The sequence below is a fragment of the Cylas formicarius genome, unplaced genomic scaffold (assembly GCF_029955315.1).
Source record: "Cylas formicarius isolate icCylForm1 unplaced genomic scaffold, icCylForm1.1 PGA_scaffold_6__28_contigs__length_40554024, whole genome shotgun sequence".
NCBI lineage: Eukaryota > Metazoa > Arthropoda > Insecta > Coleoptera > Brentidae > Cylas > Cylas formicarius.
This window is the reverse complement of record NW_026844347.1, coordinates 34,008-58,370: the sequence shown is the minus strand read 5'-3', so window position 1 is coordinate 58,370 and position 24,363 is coordinate 34,008. Positions and strand designations below refer to the sequence as shown.

Here is a 24,363-nt window from a genome sequence, read left to right as displayed (position 1 = left end):
GCCGAAGACATTTGATGTTCAGGCTGGGCCACAGAGTGAACCGTGAATTTAAAGTATACGTGCGTTACTACTCCTAAGTGCATTTAAGAATTATGTGCGCAGATAACAAATCGGATCATAGGTGAGGAAAGTTTGCACGAAAATCGTCCGTATCGATTAATTAATTTAGTAATCGGGTGCACTTCATTTAACTGCGCGTATAGGAATATATGCTATAATTAATTATCAATTGAAGATATTTCCATAATATGCAAATGTGGTAAATTTTTCCCACCACGAAACAATTTCTCTCGATAAAATAACCAGAGGAAAATTAATGCTTAATGCTTACATTTGTTCTGATAAGATTGTCCAGAATATCATTGGCTACATTTTTCTCAGAATTTCAATTTTAATTACTTTTGAAACTTTCTGATGAAATGAAAAGTTTTCACAACCTCATTTTTTCAATACTTCGGTATTAGTGCATGAATAACACGAGATGTTTCCTTTTTAGCACCGATGATGACAGCGAAATCTCCCACGAAGCTATGTCACATCAATATACGCCGCTGGGGTACAAACTGTACCGCAACAAAACTGTTTCACGTAAAAGGATCTTAGCACAGGTATTAATGAACTGTTGACAGCTGGTAAACTAATCTTCAGGGTTATTCGAGTTGAACCTGATATAATTTTGGTTATATTGGCTTTGGCAATGCATGTCTGGGAATAGTCTTCATATCGACAGTCCATTGTGATTTAAAAGTTAAAAACAAGAGCATTTTTTATTTAATTAAAAAAACAGATTAAATTTTAAAAAAAGTTTTTCTACTTTGGATTCAAAAGGTACATGGACAAAGAAATCGACAAAAATTATAGTGTAATAGACGACAGGATCACAGCAAAAAGTAAATGAAATCAATGTAGTTAGATACCGTGTGACTAAAAGGAATCGAAAACTTTTATACTTTTATATAATATTACTTAAATGGTCGAAACAAACAAACATAGGAAGAAGCTAAAATGAACTTCATGTTTGTTTTATTTACAGTAAACAGGAATTAAAGATATGAGAATACAATTTTCGTCATTCCATACATTAATAACTCAGCACAAGCAACAAATAGTGTTTAACTGACAGCATTAATGAGTATGGACGGCCTGGCGAGTTAATTCAAACTGATATCCGATTCTTTCATTCACAAAAGTAAAAATCATTGCAATTAAATACCCAACTTTCATATCAGTGGCTTTAGTCTTGACCGGAACACCACCTCTTATATGATAACTTCGATTTCAGACTCTTGTAACAGGAGCGACGATGCTGACATCGGCAGGGTGCGGTATGCCCGTCGGGTATTCAGCTATTTTACTTCCTCAACTTCAAAACAACAACGACAGCATGAATATAAATGACGAATTAGCTTCCTGGATCGGTGAGTATTACAATGGTGATAATAATATTGTCTTTATACTATCTAATAACCCGGTACTGTTATTACCCGATATTAGCAAAAACAAATTTTGTATCAATTCATAATCGAATTCTGTATGTCTGTGTAGAAATGGCCCAATAAATTAAACTTTTTATAATTCGCTTTTTTCGTAAGTTAGTTAATAACTAATATGAACATAAAAAACAAGTCGACAATAGATTTTTTTTCGTTTAGTTTCAAGAGTGAATCTTGATCTTTCATAGTAAAACTACTATTAAATCTATAGAAATTGCTTGCGAACCATCTACGTCTTATTTAGCCTGATATTATTTGGTGGCAAAAACCCGCTCAGAATATGTTTCTCCCAGCCAGTCACCTTCACTTGACGAAGAGACACATCGAAGCTTACTCAATTTTTGGTAAAATCCACTGCTATGTTGGATGCTTTTTCTCAAATTAACTTTCCGATATTCCGGACAGTATCACAAATTACGCAGAGACAGCTTCCTTTAATTTATAATTATTTAATAGCCCTTGACCTAGGATCCATCCATTGTACGTAACATAATATCAAGATCAATTTCGTCCGCACGAAGTGAATGTCCTCTCAACAGATTTTAATTGAAAACGGGGACGCTGCCTGTTCAATTGTGATATTAATCATAATAGTACGCAGTCATGTTTCAACCATGAAGTTGCAATAAATTGGAACGAAAATTTCATTTCAATGTTCATTCTTTGCCCAACATAACACAGGTTTTAAAAGAATCGGTCTATTTGATAGGAAACGTTCATTATACAGGACAATCTTTAATGTTCTATGGGCTTTTCTATATTCTATTTCAGATTTAGATTCTTTAGATTCCATATGGAATGTTCAAGTTTTATAAAAAAAAGGATACAGAGTCTACTAAACCGTAGGACGCTCAAGTTTTCCTAATGACAGGGGATTACACATCATATATTCACTTATTTTTGTGAAACACTCAAAAATATTATAAAGCGTTTCAACAGATGAGAATTATAGTTAAATAGGCGTGCCATTACAATACTGGCCCAAAAAGTACATTTCAATGAACTTACACCGTCAACATAGACTCAATAAAGCCTCTCTCTCTATAATCAGCAAAAGCAACACTTGGAAATAATAATAACTTAACCTTTATAGCAATCCTATGACCATGCTAATATGCTTCTATACCGTACCATAAAGTTTCGTTACCTCCAGTTGCAGCACTTTAAAATGATTGATTCCAGGCTGTTTACTTTAAGGGATGGAATTGCATCTTCCTAAGTAATGCACGACGTTGCTTGCACTCTACACCGCAGCCATTTTATGGGACGCTAATAAATCATATCAGAATACATTTGGATCCCGCCGCTGACATAAACAGCGATCGGCAAAATAAATACAAGCTTTACCGTGAATGTAAATTTAGGGGATTTGTAGTTGACAAGTATTCGCTTTAGAGCCAGCGTTTCGTCGGAAAATGAAAAACATATTGAAGTACAAATTTTCGGTTCGATTTGTGGATTTCTTGTTTAGCTATAATCGCCGAGAGTTTTAATTTGAAGACTTTGAGGTTATTATTCCATAATAAAAACGTCTGTTGCTTGGTTTTTATATACACTAGAAGATAATTTATTATTAATATATTTTGCTTCATATTAGAACATTAACACTAAATTGGTAATTTGTATTTAATTTATTTAATTATTATTATTAATTTGGTACTTGATTTATTTGGTACAAAATGTTTAGTCGTTCTTTCAAAAAATAATTTCGCTTTAAAAACAATTAGAAGTGTTTAAAAATTTCCATCTTAAACAAAAAAAAAGCAATCATATATTCAATATATAATGGAAACCACGTCGAACCGAAAAATCCATTTTTTACTTTCTAAACTTTAAAAAAAATCTGACGGACAGATGTTTTTCATACCATTTTGAATTATATCCACGTCTGCTGCACGGAGAGTTAAATGTCTCAGCTATGATAAAATCAGTGAAAGATGTAACTTTCACCTATATCGTTGAAAAGAGAAAAAATACTCTGTTCTATTAGTTCATACCGAACTACAATTTTAAAGTCTTGCCGTTCCATCAAAAAAAGTTTTTAACAATTTTTTAAGGTAATACCCTTGACACATTTTATCCAGTTGATCTTCTTTCAATGTCATCGAAACTTCGAGTACCCGTCAGGCGACATTGCCGGTCTAATGCAAGTGTAACATGAGGTGCAATAAATCCGCATGACCTTCCAATGCAATCTGTTTGGCATTGAGACGAGAAAGATTGATTGATGTTTTCGTTTATAATTCCGGCGCTGTTCTTTCTAATAAAGATTTAAAATATACAGTCAGTGTGCTAAAAGTCTCGTATAGCCTGTCAACTTTTCAACTAAAAAAGAAGATATGGCGGAACAAAAACCGGGCCTGACCGACACGGTCTACTACTGATGGACGTTAAAACTTTCGTGTAGAAATAAATGGTGAAGGGACGGATTGAAAAAAATTCGAAACTACTGAATGAGATCGGTACTTTTTCGGACTTTTTCTTGCGTTCCACTACACACACACACACACTACATCTAAACGAAAAAGTATAAACAATAGGCACCCCTAAAAGATATGCTGAAAAGCTTTAAACTTAATATCTAGCGTCACGTCAGTATCATTTTCCACGGATCCGAGCCACTTTGGACATTTCCGGGATATTACTGCACGGGTTTGGGATCAATAGGATTTATTCGGAGATTTTACCGCACGAATGAATTTTGACGATTGTCAATTCTGATGGTCATATCAGTGAATGTATTCGTGTATGTATTCATAAAGATTACATTATAACAGCTAAATCTAAAATAGATTCTTTATTTAGTTCTCTTAATATTATTAAAAAAAAAATCAAACCCCAAACACCTTTTTCTCAAAGAAAACTTTTTAATTTTTTTCAATTTTTTGTTATTGTACATAAAACGTTTAATTATTTAACAAAACAAAACTAACTACAAAAAAACGAAGAATTAGTGGCGAACATTTTTTGTATAAAAATAATTGAAAAAGAATAATACTAAATATAGCGTTCCCATATATGGCAAATATAGGTTGGTCCAGAATGTCCGCTAACCTAGACGTACATTTTGATATGTCTAGTGGCCAATATCATGGCGAAAATTTTTAAACAATCGACCTGAAGTTAGATGAAAAACTACAGCAAAATAAACAGTAGATGAGATTTACTCCAAACTGAATCGGAGTTCTGTATATTATTTTTATTTGTAAAACTACAAATAGCATAACATTACGGATGTCACTGATAAAAATTTTAAGAATATTTTGCACCCAGAAACGCAGTTTGATTCTAAAATAGATTTTAATAAAAAATCTAGAGTTTTAAGTATATGACAAAAAAACGTGTTTTTTCATTACTTCAAATATTATTGCTTTCATTTACTTTGGTTAATTTATTTGTAAAAGTAATATACAAAATTCAACAAATAGCAGTAGTCACGCATGAGTGGGTTTCCACCCAGTACACCTCCAAACTATCAGGTCAAAAATAGTTATTAATATTAGTAAACAACATCTGCTTTTAAAGTTCTATTAACTAATTAACATGGAACCAAGTTTAAAGAATTAATAAAAATTTTCGAAACAAATGGGAATATCAAGTCAGCAGCCTTGCTCGTTTTATTATATTTTTTTTTTTAGTAATTGAAAATAGAGCAAATAATATGCCTTTACACTTAGTGTAATTGATATTCTTTTCCCCATTTTAATTTCCTACAAATATTCCACGCTAAATATCTCTTGATTGGTATATAATAGTATATTATGCAACGGTAAACGGCATTTGACTCACCAGTTTATTTGACATGAGCGGAGCAAGTTTTTAATAAACGAGTGAGTTAAAAAGTTTACCGGACGAGTTACATACTATACTTTTTCTAGTTTTTGAATATATTGTCGCAAGACAACACAAATATATCACTGACATGACCGTCAGAATTGACAAACGTAAAAATTCAAAGCGTGCGAAATATCTCCGAAAACATCCGATCGCTCCCAAACACGTGCGGTAAAATCCCGGAAATATCCGAATTGGCTCGGATTCGTGGGAAACGAAACTGACGTGGTAAAGTGAGACATCCCGCACGCTGGATCACTAGGTAATTAAGTATTTTACAGACGGGAGTAGAAAAAAGTTATTCTTGTGCTTGTGAGAATTTAATTTTAAATTGAATTGACAATGAAATTCCGTCATTGCAATAAACTATATTAAATGCGCGACGTATATTTTCATCCCCATTCATCCCTATCGGAATAGTTGATAGCGAAAGAAATGGACAACGAAATCCATTTCCGGAAAGTCCATTGTGCAGGTCCGAATTTATCGGGAACATAAACTGAGAGCCGGCTGCGAACGCAATTTCTCGTATCCGGATTTCGAGTTTACGGGCAGCGGTGAAAGCTTAAACCTTTCGACGCTTGCGGTCATTGATTTTATATTTTGCCTAATTCTTTACTAAATTTATCTGCAAAATAATTCAACCCATAAATTATAACAAGGAATGTGTGTTTTTGTGTCGATAAATGTTATCAGTTTATTTCTTATAACTGTGCATGAATAAAAAAACAAAATGCAAATTTATGACTTTGCCGTACTTGTGGCAGAAATTTTATATATTATATGAACTTCATTAATTATGTGTGTCCAACCTGAAGTACCCATTTTCACATGTTGGATGGCACTGATTGCATAAGCATAAGAATTACATTTAATTATTTGTCCAGGAATTTAACGACAAAAGCAAAGAAAAGCAGTAAATAACTAAACTAAATGCTTAGGTAAATAAAGTGAATTAACCATTTTGTAGTGGGTTAGCGGTAATCGCTGGAAAGTAATTATCTTGAACAACGATTGTTGAAATAAAAAGTGATGGGTTAACGACAGTTATGCAAAACAGGAATCATTTACATGTTAATTTAAAGCAGACTAGTGCCAAACCACCTTTTTTTATCAGCCGCTACGAATACACACAAATCATTTCAGAATCAGTATTCGACTATCATCCAAAGGATGGCCAGTCATAGCTTATGGCACTGTAGGTATGAGTTCTGAATAAAACCTACTGTTGAAAATTTCAAATATCCTACACTCTGAATGTTTTGGTTATTTTGCACTAAAAAATCACCGCGACCGTCTCACTATAAAAAAGATACTTCCGGTAAACGGAAACAATATTTTCATGTACCAAGAGATGGATTCTTAAATATCGAATTATAAATAAAACACAACTGTTAATGAAAAACCAAGAAATATAATCCCAGGGCGAGGATAATTTAAATTCGAGAAAGCAATATATAGGGCATATATTACGCATAGACCTATAAAAATTCCAAAAAACGATAAGCGATTCAATAAGCCCCAAACCAAAGCTCCTTCAAATAAAAGCTTTCTATTCGAACTTGGTCATTTACCATTGATTTATAAAGATACAGATAACAAAAGAATATATTTCAAATTAGTATTAATAGTATATCATGCAACAAGTGCAGTAAACAGCATTTGACTGTTTGATTGTTTAATAAACGAGTGACCTATAGTATATTATGCAACAAGTGCGATAAACGGCATTTGACTCACGAGTTTATTTGACACCAGCGGAGCGAGTGTTTAATAAACGAGTGACTTAAAAAGTTTACCGAACGTGTTGCATACTATACTTTTTCCACGACCGTTAGTTCTTGGGTATATTTTCGCAAAACAACTCGAATACATTCATTAAAATGACCGTCAGAATGCACAATCGCCAAAATTTAAAGCATAGGACATATCTTCGATAAATATCCCGGAAATGTCCGAAGTAGCTCGGATTCGTGGGAATGAAACTCACGTGGCAAAGTGACGCTTCCAGCACGATAGATTCGTCTGTAATTATAGTATATTATGCAACAAGTGCGGTAAACGGCATTTGACTCACGAGTTTATTTGACACGAGCGGAGCGCAGCGGAGCGAGTTTTTAATAAACAAGTCGGTTAAAAAGGTTACCAAACGTGTTTCATACTATACTTTTTCTACGACTATTAGTTTTTGTGTACATTTTCGCAAAACAACACAAATACTGACATGACCGTCAGAATTGACAATCCGTGCGGTAAAATTCCGCAAATGTCCGAAATGGCTCGAATTCATGGGAAAAGAAACTGACGTGGTAAAGTGACGCTTCCCGTACGCTAAATCGGTGGGTAATTAGGTATTTTACAGACGGAAGTAGAAAGAAAAGTTTACCGAATGTGTTGCTATTTCTGCGACATTTAGTTTTTGGTTACATTTTCGCAGAACTAACAAACGTCAAAGTTCAAGGCGTGGGAAATATTTCCGAAAACATCCAATTGCTCCCAAACCCGTGCGTACTGGTTTAAATTGGATACTTCGGCGCTGCAACAATACCAACATTATCTTGTTTCATGTATCAACATCATTTCTGAGAAATTCGGAATATATTTGAATCAATCTATCATGTCACATTCATGATGAAACGTTATTTGCTTAAATATGTTGTCCGGAGAAACACAAGCAAAAGGGAAATTCAAAAAATTATGATATAATACATATGTGTTAGAACAGTAGAACTGCTTTGATTGATATTAAGAATAAAGTGAGTTTTGAAGCAACAGATATAAATTAAATTTAATAATATAAAATATTTCTGAAATTCAGTAATACCATTCGTTTCAGTTAACCTGATAAAAACAATTAGTTGTTGGTTAAAATTTGATTCAACAGACCGGCGCATTCACCGCAAATGTAATATAGTTTTTTTGCGCTATATTTTCACAAGAACAAATAATAAATTTAAAGTGTAACTAAATAAAAATTACAGATATGTAACAATAACTTTAATACACCGACATTTTTCACAGGCCAATTGAGTTTCGTTAGGTTAGATAATTAAAGCAAAGATTTGAATTTGAAAAACTTAATGTTTTGTTGAGCTCTGAAAATACGCACTTACGTTATTGAAAGGTAAAAAATGCATTTTTCCATGAGATGCTGCTCAGGTTAATTGCGACAATCAACTAACTTCGATTAATAATGACCTATTAATTCTTTCAGCCAGCGTTCATTCGGCGGCAACCCCATTCGGCTCCCTCGTCAGCGGCATGTTGATGGACCGCTGCGGCCGGAAACTGGTCCTTCAGTTTGCCTCTGTACCGCTCATACTAGGATGGATATTAATCGGTTTTGCGCAGAACCACACCTTTTTGTTGTTGGGACGAGCCGTAGCGGGATTGTCAGCAGGTCTCAGTGCCGCTGCTGGACAGGTAAATGTTATTTTCTATTCATTTTTATTTTATTCCCTTGGTTTTTTAAAAAAAATATATAAAGTAGCCTAACTAACTAAGAACGCTAATTTTTTTCTTGGGATTGTCATAATAGTCTTAATTTCTACGTAAATTTAGAAATGCTGAAAAATCTGAGTTTTCAAAAGCATTTTATTATGCATTTTGAATAAGGCAATAGCTAGCCTGGAATATATCCCCTATATTTATAGATATTTCCCCGTGTACAAAGACCCACTCACAATAATTACACCTGTTTAACATTTTGTTAAGTAAGTTATAGGATTTTCCGTTTAACAAGAAATAGTTTTCATCATTATTAAATTTGGGAAAAACCTATATATTTTTGTGGAAATGTGGAACTCTTAAACACATGTATTTTCTATTTAACTATTTCGTTTTCATTTTCTAGTTTACTTGCAAACGTAAATATTAAACTTTTTATACATAGAGATTTTTTTTTTAATATGAAATTAATGTATTTTTAAAAAATGGGATAAGTAGAGGTTATTTTATAACAAAAGTTACCCGATATTTTATGCAAATCTAAAATAACTGCTAAATTTGGATTCTGGATGGGGTATATGTGTTTTATAATAAAAGTTACTTAGATTTTTATGCATAATCCATATAATAGTATACTTTCCGATCTGTTATCGCTTTCCAATCATTTTCATTTTGCTTTTTGGAAATATAACTCCCATTACCAAAATATTAATAACTGCAAAGTTTGGATGCCAAGTAAGTTGAATATTTATGCATAATATACATCAACCTCCAATGAATTCATTTTATATAGAGAAGTCTGTATCACAGGTGTGTTTAAAAATTACAAATAAATCTAAAAATACATTCAAGTATATGTAGTATGATGACTTTTACTTATTGGGTAACGAGTTAGTAAATACCTTGTTAGATAGAATTATGAGAAAAGAGAAGAGTGATGTCATGGCTTTCTGTCGTATTTTTCAGCGTTGTACCGAATAGATTAAAAATTTTGTGAATATTGTAAATTTTGCTAATACCTTACATATGCTTCGGTGTCAGAAACCCCAATATTATTTATATTATTAGATTTTTTTAGCAATTTAAATGTGTTTGTTACTAAACCAATAAAAAACCATTTTGGACATTTTTTATTTGAAATTGTGACTATGTGAAAACAACGTTAGTCCTTAAAATATTAGACAGAAGTCTAAAAAATTTACTTTTATAAAGGAAAAAATATTTATTATGTACCGTTAATAAATATTTATGCCAATTAAAAATGTAACACGCGTTTTTATACTAGATTACACATAATGATGTGGCAATCGCAAGTTTTAAAGTCGAAAATTGTATCCGATTTTTCAATTAAACGCAAAATTCAAAAATGTATTTTTTTATTTTTAACATTTCCTGGAAAGCGAGGCGGTAATTAAAATTCCGAATTCCGCTGTGGTTTCCGGGAAGGAATAATTTAGTTTGGTTCTCGACGGGGAAAAATTTATTTTTGAGGTCAGAGAAAATACTTTTCTTTTGAACTGTGGTTGTAGTCATTTGGAATTTGTACTAATTTGGTGTTATCAATCATTCGTGCAACATGTGTGTTTACGGCTATTGCGCGATTAATATTAGTCTCACGTCACGTGTCACGTTAGGTAACAGTTAAAATGGGGTTCCTTAGCAACACATTCAATTATTTTGCTACCCTTAAAACTGTCGCGTTGAGATGTGCCAATAAAAAAAATACATAAAGCATCAGCTCGAGCTTTCATATAAAATAAAAACTTGAAATGCAAATCTAATCAATTTAATATCTACTATATCGATCATTTAAGAAATAATCTATAGGAAGTCCGAAAAACCTGGTAAAACAAATTCTTGAAAATATATTATGCGATAACTTTAATAATAATTGAATTATTTGGTTTAAAATAAATATACAATTTTAATTACTTATAATGCTTTTAAAATTCATATGTATTTATTGCATTTAATAAACTTCAAGATTTCATTCTCCTATGGAAGGCATTTTGAAGCTATTATGCATTAATATCAAAATAAATTGCTATGGCATCTCTAAAATTTCCAATATAAATGTGTGATATAATTGTTGACAAATAGAAAAATGGTAAATATTTAAAATTATTAATTAATAATGAATTATTAAAAATTCTTGTTTATTATTTTAAAGCGATTAGATATATAATATAAATATAAATAATAAATAATACAATATATACCGGAGTGCCAGTATCTCATTATCACAACTGGATAAGTTTCGGGAGAATTAATAGTGGGTAAAAGTGGGTAACTAGAAAAATAATTTATACAAGCATATGCAAGGAAACGGGGAAAATGTCCTTTTAACAAACTGAATGAAAACCAAATTATACAATTTTTTATTCATGTTTTTTTCTTCGGAAAAAAGCTTTACCTTCACGCCCCCCGGCTGTGGGATCGCTATCCCTCTCGATTTCTACGGCGTTTTCATAAATAAAAAAGCAAGAACTTTGCAATTTTCCCCTAACAAATACGAAAATTGCAGACAGTTATAAAACGGAACCTGCACGGCAATAGTGAATAACTGAACCATTATTGAAGGGTTTCTACTTTTATCTGTGTACATATCGACACAGGGTTAGTTAGTTAGGACAATTCAACCCTCCCACTGCAGAATTTGAATAAAAATTTTCCAGGAGAGTCAATTTTTACAAGACCTCGAGAATGCCTTAGCAATGTATCAAATCATAGAATATTGAAACAAACGACACTCGCTATTGAAAAATATAAAAAAATCAGGAAACTGGGTCATATGTTCTTTAGCTTAATGACCTCTACATAAATCGATTTATATTCTTTCTAAGAAAATGTAATATTTTTTTTGTTAAATGGTAGAGAGAAACGGTTTTACTTTCTAAACCCAGAGACATACGCTATTCTTTGAATTGCTATAAGCCAATGAAAACAACCGTAATTCGACTTTTTCTTAACTTGTGTGAAATGGCCCACTTTGCTCACACTTTTCAAATCGCTCCAGTAGCCAAAAGCATACTTTGCTCACATGTTTCAAAAATTGCTTAGATTTAGATAAAAACGGAGCTAACTCGGAGCGACTTTTCAAAATATCCGATAATTGAATTAAAAATGTAAATATTTGGGCAGACGCTTCGTTATAATTTTTGTTGTATTTTACTGTTGTATTTTACCTGCATTACCTGTTTCAAAAGGACAAAACTAATTCTTACGATTTTTATGATAAGCATCCTTTTGTTGGCATAAAATTTACACTTTTTAAATTTTGCATAATTCAGCTCTTCATTAGACAACTATCTTCACTGTTCCAGGTTGATAACATACTTTCAATTAGGTATAGACAAGAATAGATCAGTACAACTATTTTGTAGAAAGTGCGACCTTTATTAAATGAATAAAATAACATTAATATAAATAACACGAACGACACAAATAAATAAGAGTTTCCAGTCTGACAAATATAATACTGACATGGCAACTACACTTACAGGAACTTAATCATTTCTCACTGCATTACAATAAAACTTAAAGGCTAACACGCTTTTCTGTATTCGATACTCGAACTAGAGTCGCTTTTGAAGCTAGAAAAGAGCTTAGCTCTATAGACAAGTTTGGGAGCATTACTTTAAATTGCGTGTCCGATACGAAACTAGAGTGAGCCAAAAGCTTCTCCGCCGATCTGCTTTTGGTAAAATTTGATGCTAGCGACGCAGTATTTGGAGCGCCACATATGATCTCCGAGCTATTTTTGCTGCTCCTGATGACTTGACCGTTGTTACCAATATATGTGATGGCATCGTCTCTGCATTGTTCATCTATGGTTATCTTGCCGTTGTTTCCCACATAGTCTATCAGCCCCTTGCACTCATTCACTTTGACTCTACAGTTATTGCCCACCACCTTTACTGAGCCCCTATTGTCCGCCACTTGGATGACGCAGTTATTACCAGTCACTAGAATGTTGCCGCTGTTCTGCAAGAACGTCAGCTTAAGGTTGTTTCCGATATATTTCTTGTCTTCGCTGTTGTCCAAATGTCTCTTATCGATAGGTATGACCATTTTGCTAAAACGGCTAGCAAGCTTTGCGGCACCACGTAACGTTCGTTGCGATCGAAGTAAACCTTCTGATTTCTAAAAAGGAGCGTGGCCATGTTAAATACGTGACGGGGGAGGTACCACGGTTATTCACAGTCGACTCGAATCGGTTGGTGGGATCGTTTTTTCAACTGTTGACGAAACAATAGTAGCACGCGCCAAGTCGGAACGCCGGCTCATTTTATCCGAATGGGGAATCACTTCGCGCAAGCTGTACGTTTAGTTACGCTTGTCGTCGAATTAATTAGTCACTAGAGCATGGTCGGCTGGGGGATTTCTTTGACGAAATATATGTATAAAGAAACGGAACCAAGTTCTCAGCAAACAACGACTAGTCACACTCGTTTTAATTTCGGCAACACAGATATTGAAATTTTTGGAAGAAAACAAGACCGGAGTCGCTACTCAGTTAAATCTCTTTTGGTCGTTGACAAACCGGTTAGATTGCGGGTGGGCAAAAAGTGTTGACCCAATGGACATTTTGGACCTAAGGGACATTTTTCAGCAGTAGACCGGAAGTAAACAATTTCCAACCGTATTCAGTTTTTATATAAATATTAACCCTTTGCAACTAAAATATTATCAAATTTAAAGTCATTTTGGTTGCAATAAAAAATTGACTTCTCTTTACTTTAAGCTAATTTATAGGGTGTATAAGTTTATAAACATTTATTAATGGTTGTAATTAATGTACAACTGCGGGTACATTTATTTTATGTATTCTTTAAGCTAGTTCTTGAAGTATTCAATTTTCATTTATTATTATTCTTTTAGTTTATTGCGAATTTATAATATAGCAGCACTAACCTCGCAATAGGAAATTGTTGTTCCTAATTCTATAGAAATGGTTCTTTCAAAATCAACATAAAGCTTGCTACTGTTTTAACTTTCCTAATTAAATATGGAGAATTTAAGTTTTTTTGAAGCAAGAAAAACGCTACTGATGTTTGCAAAAATTTGAAACTGTTATAAATTATCAGAATAATAATGGTAAAATTTTAGTCAAGTTTAAGTTGGCACATTTTTTTTTGAATTATAATTACTGTCTTGGTTTTTTTGCAAAAAAATTGAGATACTGAGAACAATTTCCATAATTGTTCTATTATGGTCTATAAATCACACATTTGAAAGAAACCGTGTTCGGTTTGTGAGCTTTAACTTGCTATTTACTATCATTCTGGTGTACAATGTGACTACTTTTTTAAAATCTGGACTAGGATATTTTGGATATTTTTCATCGTTCATATATTTTTTTTCAGATTTCATTTATTTTAGTTCTTGTTGAACCTAAGGAATTGGCTCGATGAATTTCATAAGTTCATTCTAAAAATTATATACATAGTAGGTCACAATGAGCTGTCATTTATAAGAAAAATTGGTTTTAAAGGTTACAATGTAAAGGTTTCTGAAAACATTATTCTTATTAATTTCGCTGGACACAACAACCCTCATACAACATATTAATTATTCATTTCATTAAGTATATTACTGCTTTTTAAAAACTAGTAAGTAATAATAAACAAATTCTAGGCAGGGCGACTATTACTATGGAATACATCAATACATCCTAAGGAATAAAATTAAATGCTCAAAATTAATTATCAAAACACGAGTAGGTAGAATTTATTGTGCGTCGGTGTATTTTGCTTGCAAATACTAATCGACAGTGACCATGGCCAAGTGCTCCCGACCGTATTGCCGCATTGTTTGATCGATAAATTACTATTATTAGTAGAATTAGAATTGAAAGTGAAAATTCGCAAAAGTTTTGGTTATAATTTACGCACTTAATAAAAAATACCGCCATCCAATTCGTGATATGACCAATAACATTTTTTAAAATCAAGGTTTGTTGCTGTTATATTGCTAATATAATTTGGGATCCCGTTAAATATCAAAATTCGTCCCGCTCACCTAATTATTTTGTAGGGTAATTAAATTAATTGATTAATTTGATTTCAAGTCATTTCACACGCAGTAATTAATTAGAAGTATTTGATGCTGTTATGCAGTATTCTATGTATCGCAGAACGAAGTTATAACAGTTTGTTGTGCATTTCAAAGTTTTATACACCATGAGTCGATAAATATATCCGTATTGTGTTTATTTTGCTGTTTCAGTTTCCGAAATGCTTGAAGTATTTCGCCAAATTTTAATCGTAGTATTATCCTTGAAGTTAATGTTTTGTTATTTACATTGAACATTAATGATATACTTTTTTGTTGGCATCCTTTTATTATAAGCAAAAAACATATTTTTTGCGATTCATTACCATTTAATTTGAGGACTTCGCTTGAAGTGTACTTTTTACATTACATTCAAAATTTTTACTGCTTCATTAATTAAACCTAGCAGTATTAGGCAAATTTTTTACTAACCAAAGAATGTGTTAGGGCGTCTGTGTTCAATAACATCCTCGTGCATGCAATACCATTCCAAGAAAACCAGAAAATACGAAAATACCTTTCGAACACTTACAAAAAATGTAGCCGAGAGCGTTTAAAACTTTTCCCTACGTGACAATTACAAATAGTATATATTTTGCATTGGCAAGTCGTGGTTTATGCGTTACGTTTCAGCTATCTGCCAATTTGTAAAAATATTTTCAAATGAAATTCATAATCCAATAGCGTTGGTTGTTGATACTTGTATTTGTTAAAAGTAGAATTTGAATTGATCTGAATTTAATACTTCATTCAGATAAGTGGATGAAACACATCTTTAGATGCAAAAACCATAATAATTTGGCTTATTGTGTGCAATGCGTTCGATAAATAATTAAAAAGTACATTTCTCCGGTGTAAAAATATTAGTCCATTCTATAAAAATTAACAAGTTACCGGCAATCAAAGTTATTATTAAATTAGAATAAACTTTTTTTGAATAATAAAAACACACTTTTTTTTCTAAAATTTGCTAATATTCGAAACAATAAAATTAAGTCACCTTTTGACAAAAAATCCAAGATCTGGAGGCACAGAAGTTATTTAAACATACTTTTATTTTGATGGAACAATTCAAACAATACATGGAGGAGATTTTATTTCAAAAATGATAAATATAAAGGCACGTATTTTCCTCACAATTTCCAAATTAATTTTTGTTTGCAGGGGCAATTAAAACAAAAGCATCGATAATATTTCAACAGCCGTCAGTGCCATTCATAAATTAATGCAATTAGTTTATCAATAACACCGACGTATTGAGATAAAATAAAAATCCCCATCGAATACGCAGGTTGCCTAAATTAAAATTGCGAATTAACATGTAACCTTGAACAAATCGATAGCATTTATCTACTCGTAAATAGTTGATAAATCGCGAATTACTTTTCACGAACAATAATTTCATTCCATTTAATTTTTCTATTCGAATTTATACTTACTGTTATATACACCAACGTCATATCTCGCTTTGTTTAAACAAGTTAGAATTGTTGTTTGCTCGCCATGTAGTTGGTGAAATTGAAAACAATGAAAAATACAATGCTAATTTTTAAAAAATATGGTACTGCTTAATATATCTCATTTAAAACATGTAAAACTTAGTTTTGAAACTTTTGAAATGGAGATCGTCTTTTTTAATTTTGCCTAATTACACACCGATCTAGCGTGCGGGAAGCGCCACTTTACTACGTCAGTTTTGTTTCCCACGGAAGCGAGGTACTTCGGACATTTCCGGGATTTTACCGCACGGGTTTGGGAGCAATCGGAAGTTTTCGGATATATTTCCCTAAAACTAACTCTCGTAGAAAAAGTATAGTATGCAACACGTTCGGTAAACTTTTTAAGTAACTCGTGAGTCAAATACAGTTTACTGCACTTGTTCCATAATATACTATTTCCATGTTTTCTTTTTTTTTCTTGGCAAGAAAATCAATTGACTATTGACTGGCGCTATATAACAAACCAAAAACTGTCTAAAACATGAAAAAATGCACATTTCACGGACACGTATCCAATCAAAGCGGCCGCTGTGCGAAAATAAATCCAAGAAATAAAATTAAAAATGCTTAGTTGTAAATAAGATTGTTTTTCAGGTGTTAATAGGAGAAATTACAGAGCCCCATCTCAGAGGAATGCTGTCGAGCGGCCCCTTTGTGAGCTACTCGTTCGGAATTTTATTGGTTTACGCTCTAGGGTCTATACTTCCTTGGCGATACGTGGCTGGTGAGTTTATTACTGTTTATTACTGTTTTAGACTTAAATTTTAATAGAACGATATTGGTACATTAATGTTTGTTAAATATATTTATATCTCCGACATTGAGGCGAGTATGGCCCGAAAATATAACCAAAGTTTATGGTCATGGTGGTGGAAATTTGTTCAATATTGTCAGCGGTGAGGCCGAAATACCCAGTTGGAAACATTAGTTGGTTACTGCCTTTCCTGTAATATACAGTTTTACTATTATGTTCACGTTTGGACAGCCTTTCTGTCTGGTTTAAAGATTTTTGACAAGAAAAATACTGGGCCTTAATAATATGAAATTATAAATCAGAAACACTCAATTTAAATTTTATTTTGCAACACGCACATGCACACGTTAATACGTGATGTATTTGTTGCAAGGATATTTTTCAAAAGTTTGCATTTTAGAAATGAAAATTAGTTTTGATTTTTGAATAGCACACCCGGTGTTTTCTACATTTTGGATTCAACAGTTTCTTTTACGATAGAGCCGTTTCCTCCTATTAGTTTATTATATTTAACACTAACCTGCAAACATCCTCTAAAATAATGATAATAATTAAATAATCAATAATAATTAAAATATTTAATTAGTGGAAAATAATATACTGCATCAAAATTGTTAAAAAAATATCAGATATGCTTTATAAAGTTCAAAAGTTACCGTGAAACCTTAAATTGATTCACTGCATATTGCCGAAACAAATTTAGTCTATATTAAACCCCAATCAAATAGCTATCTGGAACGGCATTCACTTACTTAAAAGTGGCAATGCAATAATAAAAACTCCATCCCTTGATGTCTTGATGTTTAATATGGACGTCATCGTATGTAAAATATTCATCTATATTAGCACTGGTAGTGTTCCGTGTATTATGTATTATATTTAGTAATAAGATTGCGGGCTTGAAATGTTTAAGGCGCAATTAATTTGCCACAGTCATAATACTTATGTCTCTGCTTTGAAATATAGTCTCTACGGCGAACGTGACTCCTTTCAAACATCCCATAAAGCATTGTTTCGAATAAAAACCGCAATCGACCGGTACGAGCTGGCAAATAAACCGCATAACACAGGATGCATATAATTTAATATGTGTTATAGACCATAATATAAAATTCTACACTTCGAAATTTTATTGTCTCAATTGTTTCCTGGGACGGACATTAAAATTATATTACAGTCGTAACCAGCATAATCAGAGATTAACAACTTGCGGTATAAACTATTTTAAAACAGTAGTGCGGTGATATAATGTCAGATCTGCAAGTTCATTTGCTAAATTTCTAAATATTGCTTAGCCTCCTTAGAGTGCAGAGCGAATCTCCGAATAGTAAAATTGTTTTAATCATATAGTTCAATATGAATAGGTTGAAGAATCTGGCTAAGTCTGTTTCTTACAATTTACTTTCTTAAAGAGTGAAGACATGTCTATAACAAAATTATCAAAACTGATCATTTAAGTGGTCCATCAAGGGCGGACCGAGCCTTTTAAGAGTCCGTCTGATCTCCTATAAATTTTCGTAAATTGTTTAAATTATATGTATAAAAAAAATTAAATCCTTTGAAATTAGCCCCTCACTACCGTCAATTTATCAACACGCATGAATATTGTTTTGTTATGAGTGAGTTATTCAGATCATTTTAATAAGCATTAACTTTTATTTGTCAATAGGTTGCGTCCACTATTGTTTTTAGTACTATTTATTGTTCACACCAGTAAAAACGGTTTCGAGAGAGAGCGTGACACGTTCATGAAACAAAGAATTATTAACTGTCAAATAAGAAGTTACATTGGTTGCATTGGTTTATAAAAATAAATTAAGCCATAAATCACTATATAACATCCAGATTCATCTAATTTTTCAAAGAAACTTCGACAGCCTACTGTAATACTTTTTACAAAACTTCTGGATTTCTCCTGCATCGGTTTTTGCTGAGTCGAATTTGCAAAAACCGGCGATAATTTGAAAAATATCATACTAGAACATCCTTTAAGTAAAAGATTTCTATGGTGGTATAGATACGTGGATGATGTCTTTGCTTGCGGACAGACAATTGAATTCTTTTTTAAATTATATTAACTCATTACATAATCGTACAAAATTCACTATCGAGATTGAACAGGATAACTCTATTAAAAACAAATTAGATTTTTCCATTTACCATAAACCGTCACACACGGGCACAGTCATACATAACAGCTCAAATCACTCTTATACACACAAAATGGCTGCATTTCACTTTTTATACACAGACTTCTTAATACGCCACTCTCAACAGAAAATTACAACAAAGAATTTGATATCATTAAACAAATTGCATTCAACAACGGCTACAATCCGTCCATTATAAATAAAATTATAAATAAAACACATATCTAGACAATAGTAAACTTTATTTATCCGAAACCTAATGCAGAACACGAACAATTTAAATTAATTACAATTACAATTAGGAGAACCCGGTGAAAAAGTTTCAAAACATTTATCAAAATGTGGTTTAAAAATAGCTTTCAGAACTAACAACACAATATCTTGTCCTAAAATTTATATTGGACAGACAGGAAGATCCTTCAAGAAACGCATTAACGAATGTAAAAGAGCGTTTAAAAACAATAATCCAGATTCCAATTATGCTACACCCTTAAACACAGAAAAACACAATTTTGAGGAAGCGATGGAGATTAACAAAATGAGACATTCAAATGTATTAACGATCAATTAATTTTAAATACCTCTCCTTTATTGAACTTAAATTTTCACAACAACATTAATTAAGGTTTTAGTGTCATTTTTCGGTGTCATATAGTAGCAGGTAGTTTGTAAATATTACATTTGATAAAGACACGGTGTTGTCGAAATAATTGTCTGAAAGTCTGAACTTTTAGTTCTTATTTATTTTGAAAGAAAGAAAGAAAAGTTGGGCTATGTTCCATATGTGTTCTTTACATTGAACAAATAAATTATAGTTGTTCATTGTTAATTTTATATTATAAACTCATCATTAACCATTTGTTCACCTCAACAATAAAATTTTAAAAAATAAAATATTAGCATCAGATTCCAAGCAATTTTTTCATTAATTCTGAAAATAAAAAGGAATTGGACTGCAACGCAGATGGTCATCAAGAAATGGATAGCGAAAAACGAAACTAGTATGGGGTTTGTTAGGTAGTAAAACTAAGAAAAGTTTAAAGAAGAATAACGCCTTTCATATTAGATTGGTATAGGTACCATAAATTACGATGGCCATTTCATTGGGCAGTCCGCTCCGGCAGTCAATGATAACACAAGTGCCGTTAAAGTCTCAAATTTTTTGTTTATTATTATATATTATATTTATGTCGCTTAAACTTATCTTGTCTTTACGTTTTCAAGGTTCAGAACAAGGTTGTTAACGCTTTACGATCAAAAGGAATATTAAACCATAACAAATTGAAGTACTTCTGGTACTGCTCTACTCTTTATTTTTAAAGTATTTCTGTGAAAACAGGTTTTAAGTTTGAAAATAACCTGACATGATCGACTATTACCATTTCCAATTTAACTAATTAAATCGATGCATATATCTTAATGATGAACATTATGCTGTTTACAAAATTTCTGGATTTCCTCCTGCATCGGCTGTTGATAAACCGAAAGTGCTGACTTTTCGCCCATCATGTTTCTTTGAAAAGAAAAATCAGGACATTATGCGCATAGAGCTTCTGAGAAAAATATGCCAAACAATAAGTGGAAGAATTTAATTTAATTTATTACTTGATGGCTGTTAGACAGTCAACAAATAAATGAAATCATGTTAATATTTTCGTACAATTTAGTACAACAAAATAAAATGCATCTACAATTGACCTTCCTGTGCGCAATGCGTTAGAGGTTGCTCGCACATTCTCCGAATATAATGTGGTCGTTATTCGGAATTGTTTCATGGGCATTTCTTGTTCGCAGGGTTGAGTACGATATTGCCATTTACGGCCATACTCGTATTTCTTTTTCTGCCTGAAAGTCCTGTGTGGTTGGTGAGGCATAACAAGATTGAAAAAGCAGGAGAAGCTTTAACTTGGCTGCGGGGAGGCAATCACCTTCAGGTAAATAGATAAACTTAATTAATTGTTTTCCATTAGCGTACTTAACATCCTCATACTTCATTAAATATTACATGATTAACTCAAATAGAACCTAAAAAGCTGGTTGTCAATTTTCCGGTAAATGTGATTATAAATAGTTTTGGTGGGTTTACTTAAACAATATGTAGTCTTTCATAAATATCTCATTTTCTAGACGGATGTTTAAATTTTCCAGTGGAATTTATGGTAGTGAGGCAGCAGCAAAAAATGCGACCCACCGACTTTTTTTAAATTTATTATATTATTTTATGGATTAAGAAACCATATATAGAGAGAATCTTTTTTGTCCTTTTTTTTCGTATCTAGTTGTGTTAGTTTTTATTTTTCGTTTTTGTAAATTTAAAATTCCCACACCCCAAATATTTTTTGATTTTTGAATTCCCTTTCTAATTTCCTTTATTACTCGGTTTAAGAAAGGCCTCATGGTCATTTATTAAACTAGAATCTAAGTATACATATATTTAATGTTTCCTGAAAATTAAGTAATAGACGGCACAGAGGTGGCACTAAATCTAAATCTCTGTTATAAAGAACCTCAATACAATATCAAAACGGTTCAAAATAAAGAATTTATAATTATAAGGGTATATATAAAATTATATAGGTTAAACTTTTCAATTTACTTCTAGTTTTATTTGAGGCATGTTAGATATACACTACCATTTTCATTCATTTAACGCTGTCATATTCCCCGCAGGCAAAAGAAGAAACGGACCATTTGGTACAGCGACTCCAACAAGAAACGGAAACCAAAACTTCCCTAAAAGCTTTGCTAAAGCCGCAAGTGCTAAAACCGCTTCTCATAATAAATCTCTTCAACATCCTTCAAATCCTTTCGGGTACATATTTGATAGTATTCTACGCGGTAGACATATTGAGTCATCTAAATGGTGAAAGCTTTGACCATTTTCTTGCCGCATCGCTCACGGCCTGTGTTCGTTTTCTCTTCACCATTATTTCCACTTTGCTACTAGGCGTGGTGGGACGACGCACCCTTTCACTGACATCGGGAATCGGAACTTCGCTTTCAGCCTTATGCCTGGGTGTTGTTCTCCATCAGAGTTGTAAAGAAAACAACCTCCTAATGGCGCTCTTCGTTCTGTTCTATGTGGCATCCAACACGATAGGATTTTTTGTGTTGCCAGGAGTAATGTTGGGGGAGTTATTTCCCGCGAAAGTCAGAGGTCATGCGGGAGGTTTTACCTTCATGATCTTCAATTTCGTTCTCTTCGGCGTAGCAAAAATATTTCCTTTTGTTAAAAGCACGATCGGCATATCTGGGGTATTCTGGACCTTTGGCGCATCGTCCCTTCTCGCCAGCCTCTTCCTGTATTTGATGCTGCCCGAAACGAAGGGCAAGTCACTAAGTTATATCGAGGATTACTTCCAGCAGAACAACTTAATCTGGATAAGAAGGGACAAAAACTGGGAAAATAAATTTTTCAACCGTAACGAGACTGAAAGGCTGAACGTTTAGGACTTATTTATTTCGTTTTGTAATATTAAGTTAAAATGGCTGTTATTGTTTAGGGTATAAGGTAATTTATGTTGTTTTGTAATAATTATTAATAAAAAATTTCGAATGCGGATTGAGAATGATATTTCTTTCATTAAAGAGAAAATCGAAGAGAAACAACGAATTAACAAAACTAAACAAAATTCGCTCGCATAAAGAAACTAATTGAGGGCCTTTTCCCACAAGGAATTGAAATTATAATAATATAATAGAATAATATTTCTTTCATTAAAAAAAAAAATTGGAGACAAACAGCAAATTTAACAAAACTAAACAAAATTCACTCTCAGTTATGTATATAAATTATTAATCCATCCATAGAGCTTTAAAAAAGTGCTGAATTTGTTAAAACAGCCTTTTCCTGCAAGAAATTATAAAGGTTTTCTCACAACTGATCGACGAAATCTCTGGTGTTACGGCCTATATACAAATAAAGTGCCTTAGCTTTTAGTTTATAGGTTCTAACTGCTTACCCTGTATTTTTTTAATATTTCTTAATAGAAAAGAATTTTTGTAAATACTCTATAGCATTTTTTTAAATAACAAAATATCTTTTATTTCTAATTTTTAACATTTTTAATATTTTAGTACTATAAAGTTATCAAACACGGCGTGAAATAATAACTTAAAGAATAAAATTGAGTATTTTAATTCTATAGCTTCTCTTTAATGTTTATAAGATGAAATAATATTTATTTTGACTAAAACATCTTAACCCAAGGTAGAAAAATGAAAATCTATTTAAGTTTTTGCACATTTACACAAGTACTATTTTATTTATAAATGTGTAATTCATATTGTTTTGAAAATATTTGTTATTTAAAACATACAACGAAAGTAAAAGCGAACCAGACAAACACGCGGTAGTTATTCTGACAATGATTCGAACACTTCAATTTGAAAAAAAGACAAGTAATCATGAGCATAGCCGCTTCAGTTACGGTAAGTTGTTTTCTTATGAATATCACAGAGAAATTGAAAATACAAGCTACTATTGGAAACATGCGATTGCCCGTCTTAAAGTAGAACTACTAAAAAAACGAAATATCGTGCAAGATACTAATTCAAATTACTTTTATTAGAAGATTTTTTTGATATGTGAACATGGGTGAACGGTTGGCGACTCAAAGTAAAAGTTGGGACACGCCAGTCTTCTAATACATTTTTACCTTATTGACAGTAGAATTGATATTTGATATTTAAATAAAATCAATTGTCACTTAAACATTTATATTTCGTTTTTTAATAAGTATTTATAAATGAATGAAAGTGAAGAAACTATCAGCTAAAATCGGTTTCAATCTCTTCAAGGCGCCTACCCTAAATAAAAAATGATTCTGAATTAGTCATTTATAGTTATAAGCTCATAAGAAATCGTAATTTATTTAGTAAGTTACGCAGAATTGTGGTTTAATCGGGGGGTGGGGAGTCAGTTAGAATACGGCGGCGCCTCTAGCGTTAATTGTAGAAACCTCAATTAAAAGACCAGTTTTTCACCCATTTTTTTCAAGAGCGCCATTTGTTTCGTTCCTTTTGACCGACCATAGCTCCGCAATCAATTAGTTTAAATTGTTCATAGAGTTGATTTTGCCATTGTTTAACCAGCTTTTAATTCAATTGGCAATCATTTTTAAGTGGCAAAT

At 32.3% G+C, this 24,363-nt stretch overlaps 2 protein-coding genes across 2 annotated transcripts; one reads left to right on the top strand and one right to left on the bottom strand.

The window, feature by feature from the left end:
• Positions 1 to 22,786, top strand: LOC132703294 (facilitated trehalose transporter Tret1-like). The gene is made up of 7 exons (XM_060672451.1): positions 1 to 121; positions 497 to 608; positions 1,283 to 1,418; positions 8,542 to 8,750; positions 16,922 to 17,051; positions 21,026 to 21,165; positions 21,902 to 22,786. Exons 1-7 carry the CDS (start codon positions 93 to 95, stop codon positions 22,679 to 22,681), a joined length of 1,536 nt encoding a protein of 511 aa, XP_060528434.1. The 5' UTR covers positions 1 to 92; the 3' UTR covers positions 22,682 to 22,786.
• Positions 12,150 to 13,004, bottom strand: LOC132703295 (uncharacterized). Its single transcript, XM_060672452.1, has one exon. The coding sequence runs from the start codon at positions 12,843 to 12,845 to the stop codon at positions 12,312 to 12,314; it is 534 nt and encodes a 177-aa protein (XP_060528435.1). The 5' UTR covers positions 12,846 to 13,004; the 3' UTR covers positions 12,150 to 12,311.
• Positions 22,787 to 24,363: the final 1,577 nt, after the last annotated feature.

Coding starts and splice junctions, on each gene's coding strand:
- LOC132703294 (XM_060672451.1), top strand. CDS start 93: ATGTGCGCAGATAACAAATCGGATCATAG. Junction 8,751..16,921: donor TCAGTGCCGCTGCTGGACAG/GTAAATGTTATT, acceptor ATTGTTTTTCAG/GTGTTAATAGGAGAAATTAC. Junction 21,166..21,901: donor GGGGAGGCAATCACCTTCAG/GTAAATAGATAA, acceptor TATTCCCCGCAG/GCAAAAGAAGAAACGGACCA.
- LOC132703295 (XM_060672452.1), bottom strand. CDS start 12,845: ATGGTCATACCTATCGATAAGAGACATTTGGACAACAGCGAAGACAAG.